At 41.8% G+C, this 22,917-nt stretch overlaps 1 protein-coding gene across 1 annotated transcript in view; it reads right to left on the bottom strand.

The window, feature by feature from the left end:
• Nucleotides 1-2,453: 2,453 nt before the first annotated feature.
• Nucleotides 2,454-22,917, bottom strand: part of GGA1 (golgi associated, gamma adaptin ear containing, ARF binding protein 1) — a 53,761-nt gene continuing 33,297 nt past the window's right edge. Inside the window, exon 17 of the mRNA XM_053721228.1 lies at nt 2,454-3,498. Within this exon, the coding sequence (XP_053577203.1) occupies nt 3,388-3,498 (111 nt within the window). The 3' untranslated portion in view covers nt 2,454-3,387. The remainder of the gene's footprint in view (nt 3,499-22,917) is intronic.

The raw sequence follows: 22,917 nt of genomic DNA, 5'->3' as shown, positions 1-22,917 counted from the left end.
TTTAAGATTATTATTTGATACTGGCCTTTAATTCATTAAAGTTTACAATCACGGTAACTTATTGGATGTTCTATACAGATAGACAGGGCAAGTAGGGGGAATGCACGAGGTTGTATGCACAATCTGATAAATTGGCTTAAGGCAGTATACTGTGCTCACAGTGCTGGTAACTGAGTGACACACGCTTAAAGGGACAGTGTACAGTAAAATGGTTTCCCCTAATGTGTTACGACTTGTTATACCAGTTGCAGAGTATAAAATACATTGGAAAATTACTGTTAGTTTATTTTTGCATATAAAATAGCTGTCTCTGCTAATTGAAACCACAACCCACTGAAACAGGCTGAGCTCTCAAAGAGAGCAGACATAATTAGCTTATGACTCTATAGTTACACAATCTTACCTTTCACTGAGTACACAGCGAGACCAATACTTCGAGGAAACAAAAAGGAAAATGAATATTTTAGTATATTTATCCCACCACCCACTGGGAGTGTGATTACGTATAAACCTTCTGGTTTACATAGTTTTACTAAAGCCAGTACTTAAGTATTGACATTTTCAGTATAGGTGGGGATACAGCAGGCAAAAACTGCTATTTCAAATGACAAAATAAAGGCAATTTAGATATTTGTAAACAATTTAACACACTCCTGCAGGTATAATCACTAGTAACACATTAAAAGGGGAGAAATCTCAGTAAACTGTCCCTTTAAGGGAGGATGACTTGTACACAGATGGAGCAAGATCACAATATGTGTGTGCAGCATAAGGAGAGAGCTTGAGGACACTGCCCTGTGTATAAGGTGCAAAAACTGACATTAAATGCTGCACATGACTACAGTAACAGGGTTACGAGTTCTTACTATATTATGTTTTTAATTTCAGTGCCAGCAGCCGTTTTATTTACCCCTTTGCTGGCGCTACCATTTCGGAGCTCACGTATTCTTGCGCACTCACAGCTGTATCGTAACTTCAGGTTAACACACACAATACAGAGCTGGAGCGTTATATTTGTGCAGCGGAAGCATCACTCTATATTATTCATGTGGCCTTTTATACACGTTATGTAACTATTAAATTGTGTAAAAAGCTCTCCCTCTGTATATTCTGTACTCTAACCCGAAGTGCACGATACAGCAGCAACATTACTGATCTGTTCCTCACTTTTGTCACAGGGTGCGAGAATACGTGAGCAATAAGATGGCGCTGGCAGTAGGAAAACGCGAAGCTTCACCAGCTCGCCCTTGTAAAGGGTTAAAATAACAGATCTGAATAGCGCTGCAGGTGATAAAAACTGGCATAATAAATAGTAAACATTATGTTGTAGTCATGACCAGCAGTTTAAAGTGAAAGTAAAGTTAGGTGACCTGCTATACCCAGTTACACAGTTTAGTTAAAAATAATAGGAGTTTAATGCATCTTTTTTTTAAAAGTTCGATCGAAATACCTTTTTCGCAGCAAATAAAGTACAATTTTTCCGATTTTCTAGTCAGCCCGTTTTTCTACAGCTAATTCACTTCCCGGTAACGTGTATTTTTCGTCCAATTGACTTTCTGGTCAATCGCTGGCCGTGAAGTTACGTCATCCCACTATCGGATCAATTGCGCATGCACCAAAGCTCTTGTACACAGGATTATGTCGGGCGCGCGTTCCCGATTCGCGCATGCGCATAACGGTTTATCTGTTGCAGCCGCGAAGACCGGGTGATAAGAAAATCGCATGCGCATTGCGGCCACGATCGACGATTCGCACATGCGCAATGCGTTCCGTGCTCGTGAACGTGCATTTCTCCTACGTATAGAGCGGGTGGGACCGCTCTTTACGTAAAGGCAGCAAAATATAGGAAGTGGAGGGTGGGCTAAGTAAGGCTAATGACGGTAAGCTAAATATATATTAAAAAATAAAATCGAATTAGTAATACATATAAAAAAATAAAAACAGCGATCTCAATATACTATTGTTATAGAATACATCCATGTTTTGCAGAGCATAAAAATTTACTTTCACTTTAAGTTCCCTTTAATGTAAATGGCTGTGTGTGCAGAGGGGGCAGATGATTCTGACTGCAAACAAGGCAAGCACAAGGGAGCGGAGTGCCCATGGAGTGCGGCAGTTGCTGGAAGATGAGGTTTGTGGGCAAATAGGTTTAACAAAAGGAGACAGTGCACATACAAGCAGGGAGCAGTTTAGCCCAGGATGGAATGTGAGTAAACTACTGGGCCAGATTACATTAAAAAGGACACTTCCCCCACACTAAATGCTCTTTTAGGTTTATTCTTGCATTTAAAATTGCTGGCTCATTAAAACCACCATCACACATAATAAAGATTTCAGTACCTAACTATTGGCCTTTGTGTATAGCAAGAGCTAAGATGGCCTGCTCTTTCTGCAAGATCAGCCCATTTAAGAATAATTAGTTGTGGTTTCAAAAACAAATAAAACTAAAGGACTTATTTCCAGTGTATTTAATATTCTACAGCTGTTATAACAAATCATTAGAAACATATTAAGGGAGGAATAATTTACATGTCGTCCCTTTAAAGTGCTGGGAGAAGCTGGATCTACAAAAGGATATGGTGTGTGCACACAGCGATGGAAACGGACATCACAGAATTATGGTTGCAAAGAGTGGAATTAACACAGGAAGCCGTTTCAACACGAGGGGGGGTGATATCTGTAAAAAGTGAGAAAATGAATCAGCGCAACTGCTCTAATACAAGGTGCTATTCTTGCACATAATGCAGAGCTTGCCGTACGTTGTGTTGTACAGAGGGGTAAGGCAGAATTGTTATGGCACAGCACTGTATATTAATAAGGAAGCAAAGTGTTTTCCTAGACGGTGTTAATGGCAGAATCTTCTAGCGCTCTCACATAAGCGCAGGATTCTGTGCAACACCAAGAGAACGTGTGTTTACTAGCGGAGGAATTCAGTGATGCTGCACAGAGCAGAGAGGGGAAGATGGAATCTGAGTGGGATGTTGCTGTGTGATAGCAGCAAAGGCCCAGTATAATATTTGGTAAGGTCCTTTTTCTGAGGCAATAATCAGTAACAGAGTCCTCATGGTTTCTAAGAGCAAGGAAACATTTCTGATTTAACCCCATAAAGTCGTAGGCCTCTCCAGCAAAAGATATGATTATTAAACACCAAGGGGGGAAAAAATAAAAAAGTTAAAACCAAAGAAGTGTGGTCTGTAGGGTCCCCTCCATATTCCGATGTGCCTCCAATTGATAATCCATATCAATAGTAGGGAGCAGCCACATAACTGTGTAGTTCTGGAGATCCAGTCCCTGCGCTCCTGCACTTGCCTAACTCTGACGTATGTGGGCAACTTCCTCATTGCCTGCAAAGTTTCTGCCTTTCCTTCCATGCCGTCTTGAGATGCCCTAGAGATGCCCCCATTTCTCCACAGGAGGGAAATCTTCCACATCTCCCATCTCATCAAAGTTTTGGTCGCCCTGGGTGTAGGTAAGTCTGTATCGTAGGCGAACCTTCTCCTGTGTGCGGGGGACAAAGGGTTAGAAGTCAGCAATAAGGCAAGACACAGATAGAAAGAATGAGGGGAGCATACAGTGTACGAGATAGATTTCATATATCTGAAGGCAGCTGGACAAACCAAGAGGAGCCAGGATGCCACAGCTCCTAGACTTCACATCTGGCTCCTAACTTTTTGGGTTATTTATATATTACAGTTTGGCTCCTAACAAATACGAGGCTGCATAATGCTCACCACATGTGCTGGCTATTAACATTGGTAATAATTTATCAGCTGCTGTCTCACATGAGATTGTTTGGCCAACGTAAGCTAAATCCTCCCTAGCTCGGTAACAGAGCTCAACACTTCTGCAAGAAACCTCACTTACTGTAAGAATTAGTATAGACAGGTGTGAACTGCAAACCTTTTACAAGCAGGGGTGTCCAATGAGTCATTGGCGGCCACAAAACTGTCAGGATTTCAGATCCTTGCCACATACACTTGGCTATTGCATCAATCAATGAGAGATCCATTAACCCTTTCCTGTTTACATAGATCTGACATATAGAATATAAATACGGACGCAAATAATACCTAAATTACTGCACAATCATTTCAAGGAAATTATATATCAGTAATGGTATCCCTTGTGATGGTAAACACCAAGGACAGGAGTACTCAAATGCGCCCACAGATGCACAAGAAAGCTGAGAACCGCAACAGTTTGCTAAAGAAAATACTAATTTAATTTAGTTTATTTCTCATTCAGTCTTACAAAAGCAAATATATTTCTGGCTCCAAATGATTTACATGAAATACAGTAGAATGGCAAAAGCAACAAGTGAAAAATAAAAAAAAGACAATGCAATAGCACTTACTCACAAATTTTAAATGAGCATTAGTGACAAATTTTAAAGTTTACTTCAGTTTGCTAGCCCCCTATATCATGTGACATTCATCAGCCAATCACAGACATACACGTATACACTGTGAACTTGTGCACATGCTTAGTAGAATGTGGTGCCTGCTAGGAGGAGAAAAGGTTGGTGTCTCTGAGCTACCTTTAATAGGCAAGTAGGGGAGTGAGCGGTTCTGTCCATGCCCCTCTGGAGAGGGGATCTCTCGCTGGTAAGTATAATCAGGGGGGCCACGATAGTGTGCATATGAAATAACAGTGCACAATTTGATAATGAAAGCTTGCAAGCTATATCTGAATCATTTTCAAAGTTGAATCAAAGTTTAATTTTGACTTTGTGACTATTTATGTGAATTCTGAAACTTAAAGGGACAGAATAAAAATAAAACTAGGACAAAGCATGTCGTTTTAAACAACTTTCCAAGTGACTTTTATTATCACATTTACTTTCGCCTAGATTTAGAGTTTTGTCGGTAAAGACCCGCGGTGCGAACGCTGCTTTTTTTCCCAGCGCACCCTTAAGACAACGCTGGTATTTAGAGTTGTCTGAGTAGCTGCGTTAGGCTCAGAAAAGGGAGCGTAGAGCATAATTTAGCTCCACTACAACCCTCAATACCAGCGTTGCCTACGGTAGCAGTAAGCTGGAAAAACGTGCTTGTGCACGATATCCCCATAGAAAACAATGGGGCTGAGCTGGCTGCAAAAAAACCTAACACCTGCAAAAAAGCAGCGTTCAGCTCCTAGCGCAGCCCCATTGTTTCACTCTCTAAGTCTACACCCAACACCCTAACATGAACCCCGAGTCTAAACACCCCTAACTTTACATTTATAACCCCTAATCTGCCGCCCCCCCGCTATCGCTGAAACCTGCATTATTACTATTAACCCCTAATCTGCCGCTCCGGACACCGCCACCACCTACATTATAGCTATGAACCCCTAATCTACTGCCCCTAACATCGCTGACACCTATATTATATTTATTACCCCCTAATCTGCCCCCCCCAACGTCGCCGCTACCTAACTACAATTATTAACCCCTAATCTGCCGACCGGACCTCGCCGCCACTATAATAAATGTATTAACCCCTAAACCTAAGTCTAACCCTAACACCCCCCTAACATAAATATTATTTAAATAAAACGAAATAATATTCCCATAATTAAATAAATTAATCCTATTTAAAACTAAATACTTACCTAGAAAATAAACCCTAATATAGCTACAATATAAATAATAATTACATTGTATCTATTTTAGGATTTATATTTATTTTACAGGCAACTTTGTATTTATTTTAACTAGGTACAATAACTATTAAATAGTTAATAACAGCCAATAGAATGCAAGCTCAATACGATTGGCTGATTGGATCAGCCAATCAGATTGAACTTCAATCTGAATGGCTGATTGAATCAGCCAATCAGATTTTTCCTACCTTAATTCCGATTGGCTGATAGAATCCTATCAGCCAATCGGAATTGAAGGGACGCCATCTTGGATGACGTCACTTAAAGGTACCGTCATTGTGTTAGAAGACTCCGGATGAAGAGGATGGCTCCGCGTCGGCTCCTTGGAAGATGGCTCCGCACCGGATGGATGAAGATTGAAGACGCCGCCTGGATGAAGACTTCTACCGGATGAAGGACCTCCTCTGCGCACCTTGGATGAAGATTTCGGCCCGGTTGGGTGAAGACGACTCAAGGTAGGGAGATCTTTAGGGGGTTAGCGTTAGGTTTTTTTAAGGGGGGTTTGGGTGGGTTAGAGTAGGGGTATGTGGGTGGTGGGTTTTAATGTTGGGAGGGGGTTGTATTTCTTTTTTTACAGGTAAAAGAGCTGATTACTTTGGGGCAATGCCCCGCAAAAAGCCATTTTAAGGGCTGGTAAAAGAGCCGATTACTTTTGTAATTTAGAATAGGGTAGGGCATTTTATTATTTTGGGGGGCTTTTTTATTTTATTAGGGGGCTTAGATTAGGTGTAATTAGTTTAAACTTCTTGTAATATTTTTTTATTTTCTGTAATTTAATTTAGTGTTTGTTTTTTTTGTATTATAGATTAGTTTATTTAATTGTATTTTAGTTTAGCTAATTGTAGGTAATTTATTTAATTAATTTAATGATAGTGTAGTGTTAGGTGTAGTTGTAACTTAGGCTAGGATTTATTTTAAAGGTAATTTTGTACTTATTTTAACTAGGTAGCTATTAAATAGTTATTAACTATTTAATAGCTATTGTACCTAGTTAAAATAAATACAAAGTTGCCTGTAAAATAAATATAAATCCTAAAATAGCTACAATGTAATTATTAGTTATATTGTAACTATATTAGGGTTTATTTTCTAGGTAAGTATTTAGTTTTAAATAGGATTCATTTATTTAATTATAGGAATATTATTTCGTTTTATTTAAATTATATTTATGTTAGGGGGGTGTTAGGGTTAGACTTAGGTTTAGGGGTTAATAACTATTATAGTAGCGGTGACGTTGCGGGCAGGAGATTAGGTGTTAAAACATTTATTATAGTGGCGGCGAGGTCCGGTCGGCAGATTAGGGGTTAATAATTGTAGTTAGGCGGCGGCGACGTTGGGGTGGGCAGATTAGGGGTTAATAAATATAATGTAGGTGTCGGCGATGTTAGGGGCAGCAGATTAGGGGTTCATAGCTATAATGTAGGTGGCGGCGGTGTCCGGTCGGCAAATTAGGGGTTAAACATTTTTATTAGAGGGTTTGCAATGTGGGGGGGCCTCGGTTTAGGAGTACATAGGTAGTTTATGGGTGCGAGTGTACTTTGTAGCACAGTAGTTAAGAGCTTTATGTTCCGCTTTAGCCCATAAAACTCTTAACTACTGACTTTTTTTGGCGGTAGGAGTCTTGTCGGTAGAGGGTCTACCGCTCACTTGTTCCAAGACTCCAAATACCAACGTTAGGCAAATCCCATAGAAAAGATAGGATACGCAATTGACGTGAGGGGATCTGCGGTAGCCTCGAGTCGCGGAAAGAAAGTGAGCGGTAGACCCTTTCCTGCCTGACTCTAAATACCAGCGGGAGGTAAAAAGCAGCGTTAGGACCCCTTAACGCTGCTTTTGACGGCTAACGCCAAACTCTAAATCTAGGCCATAGTTCATTTGCCATCCTTTTGAGCACTTTATAGCAGCAGCGCATGTAACAGAGCATAACCTTTTATTTATCACACTTCATAGTTGTATCACACCTCATACACGTTAACGTTTGTTTAGTTGTTGGAGTATGATAGAATCAACAAGAAAAAAAGAATGATAAGGGGGCGCCCAAACAGAGGGAACAAATAAATATATAAAAGTAAAACTATAAAACCAAAAGGGAGGTAAAAAAAAAAATACAATAAGTTCCAAATGGATAAACCAAAAGTAGTGAGAGAATTCCAATGTCTCAAAGCTGAGGCTGCTCCTTGGGAAAGGTCCTGGTAAAAGCTCCTGGTAATAACTTTAAAAGACAAGGGCACCAAAATGGCCTGGAATAGTCTGGTAAGAGTGATTAAAGATGAAATGTGATGAATATCCGATCGGATCACGGATATGACATGAGACATCGTCAACTTTTGGTATCCATGGCCTGATGAAACAGCCTATGTGAGGACAAGAAACACGTTGTCTGGTTTTAGATATTATGTTAAAAGTTTTATTCTCTTATTCATCTTGATGTATTTTATTCGCTGAACGATTGTACGTTCATCACTACCCTACACTATTGAAAGTTTCCTGTTTGCTGGGTTATTCAGTTTGCTGGACAACTGAGAGGTTCCAGCTTACACACTAGGGTGCTTTTTATTTGTGAGTACCTTCAGTTTTATCTTTGAGTACGCTTACCTAACTGTACTTGGCCATTTTACGCCCTTGTCTTCCTTCTTGTCATCTAGAGTCTGACCGAAACATTTTTCTGTAAGTGAACTAATACAAATGAATAATTATAGGACAGCTACTCATTCCTGGAGTTGTGTGCATGGTCATATGTGCACACTTTGACGCACCAGCTCCTATATGTGTCTGATTAGCTGATGGCTGTCACATGATACACGGGGCAGGGAAATTAATGGAATATTCAAAATTTGTCAGAGATAAGTACACCTCAAATCATTCAATGAATAAGTGCAGGTAAAAATTTATGCTTACCTGATAAATGTATTTCTTTTTTGACACGATCAGTACACGGATCATCTTAATTACTAATGGGATATTCACCTCCTGGTCAGCAGGAGGAGGCGAAAAGCACCAGCAGAGCTGTTAAATAGCTCCTCCCATCCCTCCCACTCCAGTAATTCAACCGAAGTTAGGAAGAGAAAGGAAACACCAAGGTGCAGAGGTGTCTGAAGTTCACAACCCACAACCTGTCTACAAAAACAGGGCGGGCCGTGGACTCATCGTGTCAAAAAAGAAATAAAATTATCATCAGGTAAGCATAAATTTTCTATTTTAAGACACGATGAGTCCACGGATCATCTTCATTACTAATGGGATTCAATACCCAAGCTAGAGTACACAGATGATACGGGAGGGACAAGACAGGGAACCTAAACGGAAGGCACCACTGCTTGAAGAACCTCTCCCCAAAAAGCCTCAGCCGAAGCAAAATTGACAAATTTATAGAACCTTGAAAAAGTGGGAAGAGAGGACCAAGTTGCAGCCTTGCAAATCTGATCCACAGAAGCTTCATTTTTGAACTCCCATGAAGAAGCAACAGCCCTAACGGAATGAGCCGTAACTCTCTCGGGAGGCTGTTGTCCAGCAGCTTCATATGCAAAACATATGATACTCTTCAGCCAAAAAGAAAAGAAGTAGCCGTAGCTTTCTGACCCTTGTGTTTGCCTGAGAAAACCACAAACAAAGAAGAAGACTGACGACAGTCCTTAGTTGCCTGCAGGCAAAACTAAAGCACAGACCACGTCCAAACTGTGCAGAAGTCTTTCCTTCTGAGAAGGATTAGTACACAAGGAAGGAACAACAATCTCCTGAATAATGTTCTGATCAGAATAACCTTAGGAAGAAATCCTAATTTAGTATGTAAAAACTACCTTATCTGAATGGAATAAGATAAGGAAACTCAACCTGTAATCTTGAGAGCTCTGACACTCTCCGAGCAGAAGAAATAGCAACAAGAAATAAAACTTTCCAAGATAACTACTTAATCTCTAAGGAAAGCATAGACTCAAAGGAGCCCCTTGAGAACTAAATTCAGACTCCATGGAGGAATAACTGGTATGAACACAGGCCTGATCCTGCCCAAGGCCTGACAACATGATTGTACATCTGGGACATCTGCCAGATGTTAGGGTAACAAAATAGACTAAGACAAATTTGACCCTTTAGGGAACGTGCCCCCCACAAGATCCGATCCCAGATCGGGGGCAGACCCATCATGCTGCTTTTGATTCAATAGCAGGCTTTTTGGATTGTTTTCCCTTGATCCAAGAATGATTGGGTCTCCAGGAAGGCTTGGACTGCTCCTGCTTGGAGGAGGAAGTGGAAGGATTTCCCTTGAAATTTCGAAAAGAACAAAAATTACTCTGACGTCCCTTTTGTTGATTTCTCTTATCCTGAGGGAGGAAATGGCCCTTCCCTCCCATGATGTCAGAAATGATTTCCGTCAACCCCGGCCCAAACAAAGTCTTTCCTTTGTAAGGAATCGCCAAACGTTTAGAGTTAGATGACACATCCGCAGACCAAGATTTTAACCATAAAGCTCTGCGGGCCAGTACTGCAAAACCAGAAATCTTAGCTCCCAGCTTAATAACCTGAAGGGAAGCATCCGAGATAAAGGAGTTGGCCAACTTAAGGGTCTTTATCCTACCCTGGGGAGTGTCTGCCCGAATAGATTCAGACAATGCATCAAACCAGTATGCTGCCGCACTAGTGACAGTAGCAATACAAATGACCGTGGTGTCGCTGTCATCCAGTGTAGCTAAAACCTTCTTGAGTAACAGACGGAGGTGTTCTAGCTTAAACCTGAAGGAGACAACTTCAGTATCAGCAGGAGGAATTACACTGAGTCTAAGATTTTAGCTTCAGATGCTACCGAAGTATCCTCCTCCTCAGGCTTCTGGGAGGGGGCATTCGAAAAAGCAACAACTGCGTCAGTAACCTCATTTACTGAATGCTTACTTTTCCTCTTGCGCTTTCCCTGCAGCATGGGAAAAGCAGACAACGCACCAGAGACCGCAGAGGACATGAGGGAAGCGTTGTCTTGCAACGTGACTCCAGGTGGAGTTTCAGAGGAAGCGCAGGGCACTGCAGGAGTGGGCGATAAAATTTTGGACACTTGAGGAGAAAGCTGCGGTATATATTGAACATTGTCGTTAGACTCCTGAACAGCATCCGCCTTAGACAATGTTGGCTCAGAAAAAACACAATTTATGCTTACCTGATAAATTTATTTCTCTAGTGGTGTATCCAGTCCACGGATCATCCATTACTTATGGGATATTCTCATTCCCAACAGGAAGTTGCAAGAGGACCCACAGCAAAGCTGTTATATAGCTCCTCCCCTTCCTACCATATCCAGTCATTCGACCGAAAACAAGCAGAGAAAGGAGAAACCATAGGGTGCAGTGGTGACTGTAGTTTAAATTTAAAAATAACCTGCCTTAAAATGACAGGGCGGGCCGTGGACTGGATACACCACTAGAGAAATAAATTTATCAGGTAAGCATAAATTGTGTTTTCTCTAGTAAGGTGTATCCAGTCCACGGATCATCCATTACTTATGGGATACCAATACCAAAGCTAAAGTACACGGATGAAGGGAGGGACAAGGCAGGAACTTAAACGGAAGGTACCACTGCCTGTAAAACCTTTCTCCCAAAAATAGCCTCCGAAGAAGCAAAAGTATCAAAATTGTAAAATTTTGAAAAAGTATGAAGCGAAGACCAAGTCGCCGCCTTGCAAATCTGTTCAACAGAGGCCTCATTTTTAAAGACCCAGGTGGAAGCCACAGCTCTAGTAGAATGAGCTGTAATCCTTTCAGGGGGCTGCTGTCCAGCAGTCTCATAGGCTAAGCGTATTATGCTTCTTAGCCAAAAAGAAAGAGAGGTTGCCGAAGCCTTTTGACCTCTCCTCTGACCAGAGTAAACAACAAACAAAGCAGATGTTTGCCGAAAATCCTTAGTAGCTTGTAAGTAAAACTTTAAAGCACGAACCACGTCCAAATTGTGTAATAGACGTTCCTTCCTTGAAGAAGGATAAGGACACAAGGACGGAACAACAATCTCTTGATTGATATTCTTGTTAGATACCACCTTAGGTAAAAACCCAGGTTTGATACGCAGGATTACCTTATCAGAATGAAAAATTAGATAAGGAGAATCACATTGTAAGGCAGATAACTCGGAGACTCTACGAGCCGAGGAAATAGCTACCAAAAAAAGGACTTTCCAAGATAAAAGTTTTATATCAATGGAATGAAGAGGTTCAAACGGGACTCCTTGAAGAACCTTAAGAACCAAATTTAAGCTCCATGGTGGAGCAACAGGTTTAAATACAGGCTTGATTCTGACTAAAGCCTGACAAAAAGCCTGAACGTCTGGAACGTCTGCCAGACGCTTGTGTAAAAGAATAGACAGAGCAGAAATCTGTCCCTTTAAGGAACTTTTTCCAAGCCTTCTTGGAGAAAAGATAATATCCTAGGAATCCTGACCTTACTCCATGAGTAGCCCTTGGATTCACACCAATAAAGATATTTACGCCATATTTTATGGTAAATTTTCCTGGTGACAGGCTTTCGTGCCTGTATTAAGGTATCAATGACTGACTCGGAGAAGCCACGCTTTGATAAAATCAAGCGTTCAATCTCCATGCAGTCAGTCTCAGAGAAATTAGATTTGGATGGAGGAAAGGACCCTGAAGTAGAAGGTCCTGTCTCAGAGGCAGAGTCCATGGTGGAAAGGATGACATGTCCACTAGGTCTGCATACCAGGTCCTGCGTGGCCACGCAGGCGCTATTAAAATCACTGATGCTCTCTCCTGCTTGATCTTGGCAATCAGTCGAGGGAACAGAGGAAACGGTGGAAACACATAAGCCAGGTTGAAAGACCAGGGCGCTGCTAGAGCTTCTATCAGCGTCGCCCTGGGGTCCCTGGACCTGGATCCGTAACAAGGAAGCTTGGCATTCTGTCGAGATGCCATGAGATCCAGTTCTGGTTTGCCCCAGCGATGAATCACTTGTGCAAACACCTCCGGATGGAGTTCCCACTCCCCCGGATGAAAAGTATGTTGACTTAGAAAATCCGCCTCCCAGTTCTCTACACCTGGGATATGGATAGCTGATAGATGGCAAGAGTGAAACTCCGGCCAGCGAATTATCTTTGAGACTTCTAACATCGCTTGGGAACTTCTTGTTCCCCCTTGATGGTTGATGTAAGCCACAGTCGTGATGTTGTCCGACTGAAATCTGATGTACCTCAGAGTTGCTAACTGAGGCCAAGCCTGAAGAGCATTGAATATCGCTCTTAGTTCCAGAATATTTATTGGAAGGAGAGACTCCTCCTGAGTCCACAATCCCTGAGCCTTCAGGGAGTTCCAGACTGCACCCCAACCTAGAAGGCTGGCATCTGTTGTTACAATCGTCCAATCTGGCCTGCGAAAGGTCATACCTTTGGACAGATGGACCCGAGATAGCCACCAGAGGAGAGAATCCCTGGTCTCTTGGTCCAGATTCAGTTGAGGGGACAAATCTGTGTAATCCCCGTTCCACTGACTGAGCATGCATAGTTGCAGCGGTCTGAGATGTAAGCGTGCAAACGGCACTATGTCCATTGCCGCTACCATTAAGCCGATTACTTCCATACACTGAACCACCGAAGGGTGCGGAATGGAATGAAGAACCCAGCAGGAATTTAGAAGCTTTAATAACCTGGACTCCGTCAGGTAAATTTTCATTTCTACAGAATCTATCAGAGTCCCTAGAAAGGAAACTCTCGTGAGTGGGGATAGAGAACTCTTTTCCTCGTTCACTTTCCACCCATGCGACCTCAGAAATGCCAGTACTATGTCCGTATGAGACTTGGCAATTTGGAAGTTTGACGCCTGTATCAGGATGTCGTCTAAATAAGGTGCTACTGCTATGCCCCGCGGCCTTAGGACCGCTAGAAGCGACCCTAGAACCTTTGTAAAAATTCTTGGGGCTGTAGCTAATCCAAAGGGAAGAGCTACAAACTGGTAATGCCTGTCTAGAAAGGCAAACCTGAGAAACCGATGATGATCTTTGTGTATCGGAATGTGAAGGTAAGCATCCTTTAGATCCACTGTAGTCATATATTGATCCTGGATCATAGGCAGGATGGTACGGATAGTTTCTATCTTGAATGATGGAACCCTGAGGAATTTGTTTAAGATCTTTAGATCCAAAATTGGTCTGAATGTTCCCTCTTTTTTGGGAACCACAAACAGATTTGAGTAAAAACCCTGTCCTTGTTCCTCGTTTGGAACTGGATGGATCACTCCCATAACTAGGAGGTCTCGTACACAGTGTAAGAATGCCTCTCTTTATCTGGTTTGCAGATAATTGTGAAAAGTGAAATCTCCCTTTTGGGGGAGAAGCTTTGAAGTCCAGAAGATATCCCTGGGATATAATTTCCAACGCCCAGGGATCCTGAACATCTCTTGCCCACGCCTGGGCGAAGAGTGAAAGTCTGCCCCCCACTAGATCAGTTACCGGATAGGGGGCCGTTCCTTCATGCTGTCTTGGAGGCAGCAGCAGGTTTTTTAGCCTGCTTACCTTTGTTCCAGGTCTGGTTTGGCTTCCAGACCACTTTGGATTGAGCAACCGTTCCCTCTTGTCTTGCATTAGAGGAGGTTGATGCCGCACCTGCCTTGAAGTTTCGAAAGGCACGAAAATTAGACTGTTTGGCCCTGGATTTGGACCTGTCCTGAGGAAGGGCATGACCTTTTCCTCCAGTGATATCAGCAATGATCTCCTTCAAACCAGGCCCGAATAAGGTCTGCCCCTTGAAGGGAATGTTAAGCAGCTTAGATTTGGAAGTCACGTCAGCTGACCATGATTTAAGCCATAGCGCTCTGCGCGCCTGTATAGCAAAACCAGAATTCTTAGCCGTTAGTTTAGTCAAATGAACAATGGCATCAGAAACAAAAGAATTGGCTAGCTTAAGTGCCCTAAGTTTGCCAAGTATGTCATCCAATGGAGTCGCTACCTGTAAGGCCTCTTCCAGAGACTCAAACCAGAACGCCGCAGCAGCAGTGACAGGGGCAATGCATGCAAGGGGCTGAAGGATAAAACCTTGTTGACAAAATATTTTCTTAAGGTAACCTTCTAATTTTTTGTCCATTGGATCTGAAAAAGCACAACTGTCCTCGACAGGGATAGTAGTCCGCTTTGCTAAAGTAGAAACTGCTCCCTCCCCCTTAGGGACTGTCTGCCATAAGTCCCGTGTGGTGGCGTCTATAGGAAACATGTTTCTAAAAATAGGAGGTGGAGAGAACGGCACACCTGGCCTATCCCATTCCTTAGTAATAATTTCTGTAAACCTTTTAGGTATTGGAAAAACATCAGTACACACCGGCACTGCAAAGTATTTATCCAGTCTACACAATTTCTCTGGCACTGCAATTGTGTCACAGTCATTCAGAGCAGCTAAAACCTCCTTTAGTAACACGCAGAGGTGTTCAAGCTTAAATTTAAATGTAGAAACATCAGAATCAGGTACTCTGCCTGAGTCAGAAACATCACCCACAGACTGAATTTCTCCTTCTTCAGCTTCAGCATATTGTGAGGCAGTATCAGACATGGATCTTAAAGCGTCAGTATGCTCTGCATTTCGTCTAACTCCAGAGCTATCTCGCTTACCTCTAAGTTCAGGTAGTCTGGCTAATACCGCTGACAGGGTATTATCCATGACTGCCGCCATGTCTTGTAAAGTAAACGCTATAGGTGCCCTTGATGTACTTGGCGCCATTTGAGCGCGAGTCCCTTGAGCGGGAGTCAAAGGATCTGACACGTGGGGAGAGTTAGTCGGCATAACTTCCCCCTCATCAGAATCCTCTGGTGATAAATTTTGCAAAGACATAATATGATCTTTATTGCTTAAAGTGAAATCAGTACATTTGGTACACATTCTCAGAGGGGGTTCCACCATGGCTTTTAAACATAATGAACAAGGAGTTTCCTCTATGTCAGACATGTTTATACAGACTAGCAATGAGACTAGCAAGCTTGGAAAACACTTTAATTCAAGTTAACAAGCAATATAAATAAACGGTACTGTGCCTTTAAGAGAAACAAATTTTGTCAAAATTTGAAAAACAGCGAAAAAAGGCAGTTACACAAACTAAATTTTTACAGTGTATGTAATAGGCTAACAGAGCATTGCACCCACTTGCAAATGGATGATTAACCCCTTAGTTCAAAAAACGGATAAAAAAAAACGACAGACGTTTTTTTAACAGTCCCAGCAAAGTGCCACAGCTTTACTGTGGCTCCTACCTTCCCCAATAAACGATTTTAGGCTCTTTAGAGATGTCCTGTAGCATTCAGGGGACTCCAAAGGAAAACTGGATGCCTCAGTCTGTAATTTTAACTGCGCAATAAAGCGCTAAAATAGGCCCCTCCCACTCATATTACAACAGTGGAAAGCCTCAGGAAACTGTTTCTAGGCAAAAATAAAGCCAGCCATGTGGAAAAAATTAGGCCCCAATAAAGTTTTATCACCAAGCATATATAAAAAATGATTAAACATGCCAGCAAACGTTTTATATAGCATATCTATAAGGGTAATACCCCTGAGAGTAAGCATGATACTAGTCGTTATTAAATCACTGTATTCAGGCTTAACTTACATTTATCAGGAATCAGCAGCATTTTCTAGCATTTCCAATCCTAGAAAAAATCATAACTGCACATACCTGATAGCAGAATAAACTGCACGCCATTCTCCCTCTGAAGTTGAAAACCACTAGAAACCTAAATAGCTGCACTATCAGGGTCTATATAGGAGGTGCGCCAATATAAATTGAAAATATGAGCGTATATAAAATCAATTTTCAAGCCTGTTAGTATTAGGGGCATAGATTAAGACCATACGAGATAAACTGTTAAATAATAAATGATTAATAATAATATAAAAACCTAGATAACAAAAAATTGTATATATTTAATATGCCTATCAAAGTCCCAAATCAGAAGAGTGAATATAAATATATATATAAGTCCATATGAACCATAGACCAGATCCCACGATGTACAGCAGCTCTCTCCAAAAATGGCAGGAAGAAAATACAGTCCTAGAAGACAAAAAACGAGAGGCGCTCTTGGTGCAGCAAATTCCAAACAGGGGCAAATTATGAATACACAATATATACCATGTACTCACAAGTAAAGTTGCACAAGCAGTGCAATATCGTGCAGGCCGAAACTTCTGAGCCGTTCGGCTGACTCACAGTGGCTGAAGCAGATGGTATCCAGAATGAGGCTCCAATCCTGATACTCGTCACCTCTCAGGAACGCCAACAGAAACCGATCAGTGCTATAGAAATCCAGCACTCGGCTGAGAGTCCAACCAGGTTTTTCACTCCAATAACACCGGAGATAATAAAGGGTCCAGAGCAAGACTTGAAATAACATACACACTTTATTAAAACATATAAAAGTGTTGCTTAGCAACGCGTTTCTCGGCTGAATGCCGTTTCATCAGGGCTATCTTATCTGAGTCAGCCGAACGGCTCAGAAGCTTCGGCCTGCACGATATTGCACTGCTTGTGCAACTTTACTTGTGAGTACATGGTATATATTGTGTATTCATAATTTGCCCCTGTTTGGAATTTGCTGCACCAAGAGCGCCTCTCGTTTTTTTGTCTTCTAGGACTGTATTTTCTTCCCTCTGAAGTTACCTCACTCCTCAGACATGTGTGAGAACAGCAATGGATCTTAGTTACAACCTGCTAAGATCATAGAAAACTCAGGCAGATTCTTCTTCTATCTCTGCCTGAGAAACAATAGCACAACTCCGGTACTATTTAAAATAACAAACTTTTGATTGAAGAAAATAAACTAACTATTTTTCACCACTTTCCTCTTACTACCTCCATGCGCGTTGAGAGTTGCAAGAGAATGACTGGATATGGTAGGAAGGGGAGGAGCTATATAACAGCTTTGCTGTGGGTCCTCTTGCAACTTCCTGTTGGGAATGAGAATATCCCATAAGTAATGGATGATCCGTGGACTGGATACACCTTACTAGAGAAAAGTCTATCCCTGTAATTCAAAGTTCTCTCAATACATGAGGAACAGAAAGGGATAGGTGGTTCCAAATTAGCATCAAAAGGCTTCTTGGTTTATTCTGACTCACAATGGAACAAATTACCACAAAAAAATACTTAAATTTTTAATAAAAATTAAAAACACAAAAAAACGCTACTGTCATTTTAAAACGTAACTTTTTTATTTTTTGCAGTAAGCAACTAGTTTTATGCAAGTACTACTGACAACCTCTACACCTTAGCTTAGCTGAGGTGCCTACCTGCCCTGCTGACACCGGATAGTATTTCTCCAGTAAAAGATCCAGAACTCGACTTGCAGTATGATGAACAGCTGTCTGGTCCTAAAAGCCCAGTTTTAAATCTTATTATGCGCTTTCCTGTCTGAGACTGTTATCTGCACCCTCCGGTCACAGTGAATGAAGGGGAAAATGGCGCGCAACAGCAAACTGCCGTCTCAGTTAGCCCCGCCCATCGTGGGAGTCTAAAAAATGAACCTCCCGGTCGGCATACTTTAAAGTAAAGCCGCCGGGAGAAGTGAAACCACATTAAAATTAGCCTTTTTTGTATTAATCCTCAGCCCCAGTGCCTGCCATAACCATACTGCCATCATATGTTCACCTAAATATATAGGAGAAAATTGTGTGTCCCTTAGTGAATAAAGTGCCCGCTTTTTCCTGTGTTTACCCAGAAAAATAAAGTCAGCACTTACCTCATAAATCTGCCAGGCAGCAAGGCAGCTCACTAGGTTTGAGAGGTCTTCTCCCTCACATGGACCTGTGAAAAAAGAGATAAAGACTGAGTAATCTTACTCAGGCTTTCAGTATTAGGGCAGTATTAACTATATGGGAGGCGCAGTGAGAATTATGACCCACAAGTTTCCATTGCTTGAAAGCCACCACTGCTCTACTGAAGAGACCGATATGGACTACAGTTACACCCTAGGACAAAGCAGCACAATCTTGCACTACTTAAAAATAATAAAATCTTACTTGAAGAATCTTTTCTAACACCTAACTTTACCACTTCCTTGCTCTAACGTAGGCAAAGAGAATGACTGGGGTTTGTAGGGAAGGGAGGTGATATTTAACAGCTTTGCTGTGGTACTCTTTGCCACCTTCTGCTGGGCAGGAGTGATATTCCCAATAGTAATTAGATGATCTGTGGACTCATCGTGTTATTAGAAATAAATAAATAATCTGGTAACAAAATTGCATTAGGATGAAAAACTAGGATGCAACATTTTCGGGTATTTGAGTGTCTCCGAAATCTACTGGTGAGAGATGTCACAGGTAAAATTTTCTACCACTCATATGTCTGTTAAAAATCTAAAACCACAACTTCTCCATTCAAGAATTACGTTAAAAACTAAGGTAAAGACACAGACGCGTTATACGCAATTAGCTTCCTTGTTTGCTTTGGAGTTCCTTGCTATATTTCCTGAAAAAGGAGTAGTGAGATCAAACTATAGAAAAAGCACAAACAGCCACAGACCTCAACAAAATATTTATATAATCAGTATGCTCAGAAGTTGTTGGTTTTTTTGCAGAGAGGCGCTTGAGTGCATTTACTTTGACTCAGAAATAAGAAAACCCATTAGCTTTATCAGATCACACTTCATGCAGGGAGAGATTTGTCTGGTTAAAAAGTCTTATTTGATCACAAATCTGTTTAGGGATATAGTTCTTGATACTTGTGTGTCACAAGTGCTGGCAGATTTATGAGGCTCATATATTTGCCCAATAAAAGAAAACTAACAATGCTATTCCATTTGTGCATTAACAGTAATAGTAAAGAGCGTCTTCATGATTAAATAATATATAATAATTAATTTTTAGAAGCTAAAGGGACATAAAACCTTCATTTTTTCTTTTCTGATTCAGATACATTTTCCTTTTTTAAACAGCATTCCAATTTACTTTTGCTTTATTCTCTTGGTATCCTTTATTGAAGGAGCAGCAATGCATTACTGGGAGCTAGCTTAACACATCTGTAAACCAATGACATGAGGCATATATGTGCAGGCACCAATCGGCAGTTATCTCCAAGCTTCTGCTCCTATTTTGGTATGCTTTTCAACAAATTACACCAAGAGAACTAAGCAAATTAAATAATAGAAGTAAATTGGAAAGTTGTTTAAAATTGTATGTTCTATCTGAATCATGAAAGAAACATTTTGGGCTTCATGTCCCTTGTAATAAAAATTGAACACTTACTGTTACAGTGCCCTAGAGGTGCCTTACCTGGGAGTAAGCGGACACAAGATCCTGCTAGTGCTAGTTTAGATCTGGCATGTCAGCTGTCACACTGCTCAGCATCTCACGGTTCCCTTTAAACACCACTAGCTCTTTATAGAAACCCCAGCATCTGTCAGACAACAGGTAGTTCCACTACTAGAATGTAGCATCTGGCATTCCTGCCCTATGTCCTAATGACTTTACCTATTCTTTTTGTTGGCCGCATTTTCTTGCTTGCTGGGTTATGCTGGTACATACCCGTTTACTATTGGTCATTATCCACTGCCGCATCCTGCTGACCAAACCTTGTTACCGTTTCCTGCTGGTCATTATCTACTGCCGCATCCTGCTGACAAAACCTTGTTACGGTTTCCTGCTGGTCATTATCAACTGCCGCATCCTGCTGACAAAACCTTGTTACTGTTTCCTGCTGGTCATTATCTACTGCCGTATCCTGCTGACAAAACCTTGTTACGGTTTCCTGCTGGTCATAATCAACTGCTGCATCCTGCTGACCAAACATTGTTACTGTTTCCTGCTGGTCATTATCTACTGCCGTATCCTGCTGACAAAACCTTGTTACTGTTTCCTGCTGGTCATTATCAACTGCCGCATCCTGCTGACCAAACCTTGTTACTGTTTCCTGCTAGTAATTACCCACTGCCATATCCTGCTGAACAAACCTTGTTACTGTTTCCTGCTGGTCATTATCCACTGCCATATCCTGCTGACCAAACCTTTTTACTGTTTCCTGCTAGTCATTATCCACTGCCATATCCTGCTGAACAAACCTTGTTACTGTTTCCTGCTGGTCATTATCCACTGCCATATCCTGCTGACCAAACCTTATTACTGTTTCCTGCTAGTCATTATCCACTGCCGTATCCTGCTGACCAAACCTTGTTACTGTTTCCTGCTAGTCATTACCCACTGCCATATCCTGCTGACCAAACCTTGTTACTGTTTCCTGCTGGTCATTATCCACTGCCATATCCTGCTGACCAAACCTTATTACTGTTTCCTGCTAGTTATTATCTACTGCCATATCCTGCTGACAAAACCTTGTTACTGTTTCCTGCTGGTCATTATCTACTGCTGTATCCTGCTGACCAAACCTTGTTACTGTTTCCTGCTAGTCATTATCTACTGCTGCATCCTGCAGACCAAAACTTGCTACTGTTTCCTGCTGGTCATTATCTACTGCCGTGCCCTGCTGTCCAAACGTTATTACTGTTTTCTGCTGGTCATTACCCACTGTCATATCCTGCTGAACAAACCTGGTTACTGTTTCCTGCTAGTCATTATCTACTGCCGCATCCTGCTGACCAAACCTTATTACTGTTACCTGCTAGTCATTATCTACTGCTGTATCCTGCTGACCAAACCTTGTTACTGTTACCTGCTAGTCATTATCTACTGCCGTATCCTGCTGACCAAACCTTGTTACTGTTTCCTGCTAGTCATTATCTACAGCCGTATCCTGCTGACCAAACCTTGTTACTGTTTTCTGCTAGTCATTACCCACTGCCATATACTGCTGACCAAACCTTATTACTGTTTCCTGCTTGTCATTACCCACTGCCATATCCTGCTGACCAAACCTTATTACTGTTTCCTGCTTGTCATTAGCCACTGCTGTATCCTGCTGACCAAACCTTGGTACCGTTTCCTGCTAGTCATTATCTACAGCCGTATCCTGCTGACCAAACCTTGTTACTGTTTCCTGCTAGTCATTATCTACTGCTGCATCCTGCAGACCAAAACTTGTTACTGTTTCCTGCTGGTCATTATCTACTGCTATATCCTGCTGACCAAACCTTGTTACTGTTTCCTGCTGGTCATTATCTACTGCTGTATCCTGCTGACCAAACCTTGTTACTGTTTCCTGCTGGTCATTATCTACAGCTGTATCCTGCTGAACAAACCTTGTTACTGTCTCCTGCTAGTCATTATCTACAGCCGTATCCTGCTGACCGAACGTTTTCTGCTAGTCATTACCCACTGTCATATCCTGCTGAACAAACCTTGTTACTGTGTCCTGCTAGTTATCATCTACTGCCGTATCCTGCTGACCAAAACTTGTTACTGTTTCCTGCTGATCAATACCCACTGCCATGCCCTGCTGACCAAACCTTCCTACTGTTTCCTTCTGGTCATTACCCACTGCCGTATCCTGCTGCCCAAACCTTATTACTGTTTCCTGCTGGTCATTACCCACTGCCGTATCCTGCTGCCCAAACCTTATTACTGTTTCCTGCATGTCATTACCCACTGCTTTATACTGCTGACCAAACCTTGATACTGTTTCCTGCTGTCATTACCCACTGCCGTACCCTGCTGACCAATACAAGCTGTTTCCTGCTGGTCATTACCCACTGCCGTACCCTGCTGACCAATACAAGCTGTTTCCTGCTGGTCATTACCCACTGCTGTATCCTGCTGACCAATACAAGCTGTTTTCTGCTGGCCTTTGCCACTGTTGCGCTCGGTTATCCATTACCTGTTGGCTGTATCTACTACTAGTATCCTGTTGCTTTAACCTGATACTCTGGGCCTTGATCTGTTTGGTTACTACCTGACAGGTTTAACTTTCTGACAGGCACAGAATGGAGCAGCCAGTTTAGTTATATGCAGTAAATAGTAATATCTTTTGTACTAAAAACTTTCACAAAAGGAACTGGAAGAGAGTATTTGTTATATCCTTTATAGTGCTGAGTGCATTAATATGATTTGGCGTTAGCCGTCAAAAGCAGCGTTAAGGGGTCCTAACGCTGCTTTTTACCGCCCGCTGGTATTTAGAGTCAGCCAAGAAAGGGTCTACCGCTCACTTTCTTTCCGCGACTCCAGGCTACCGCAGATCCCCTTACGTCAATTGCGTATCCTATCTTTTCAATGGGATTTGCATAACGCTGGTATTTGGAGTCTTGGAAGAAGTGAGCGGTAGAGCCTCTACCAACAAGACTCCTACCGCCAAAAAAAGTCAGTAGTTAAGAGCTTTATGGGCTAACGGCGGAACATAAAGCTCTTAACTACTGTGCTAAAAAGTACACTA

This window comes from Bombina bombina, chromosome 7 (genome assembly GCF_027579735.1).
Source record: "Bombina bombina isolate aBomBom1 chromosome 7, aBomBom1.pri, whole genome shotgun sequence".
NCBI lineage: Eukaryota > Metazoa > Chordata > Amphibia > Anura > Bombinatoridae > Bombina > Bombina bombina.
Note: the sequence above shows the minus strand (reverse complement) of the source record. Positions and strands in the feature narration are given on the sequence as shown.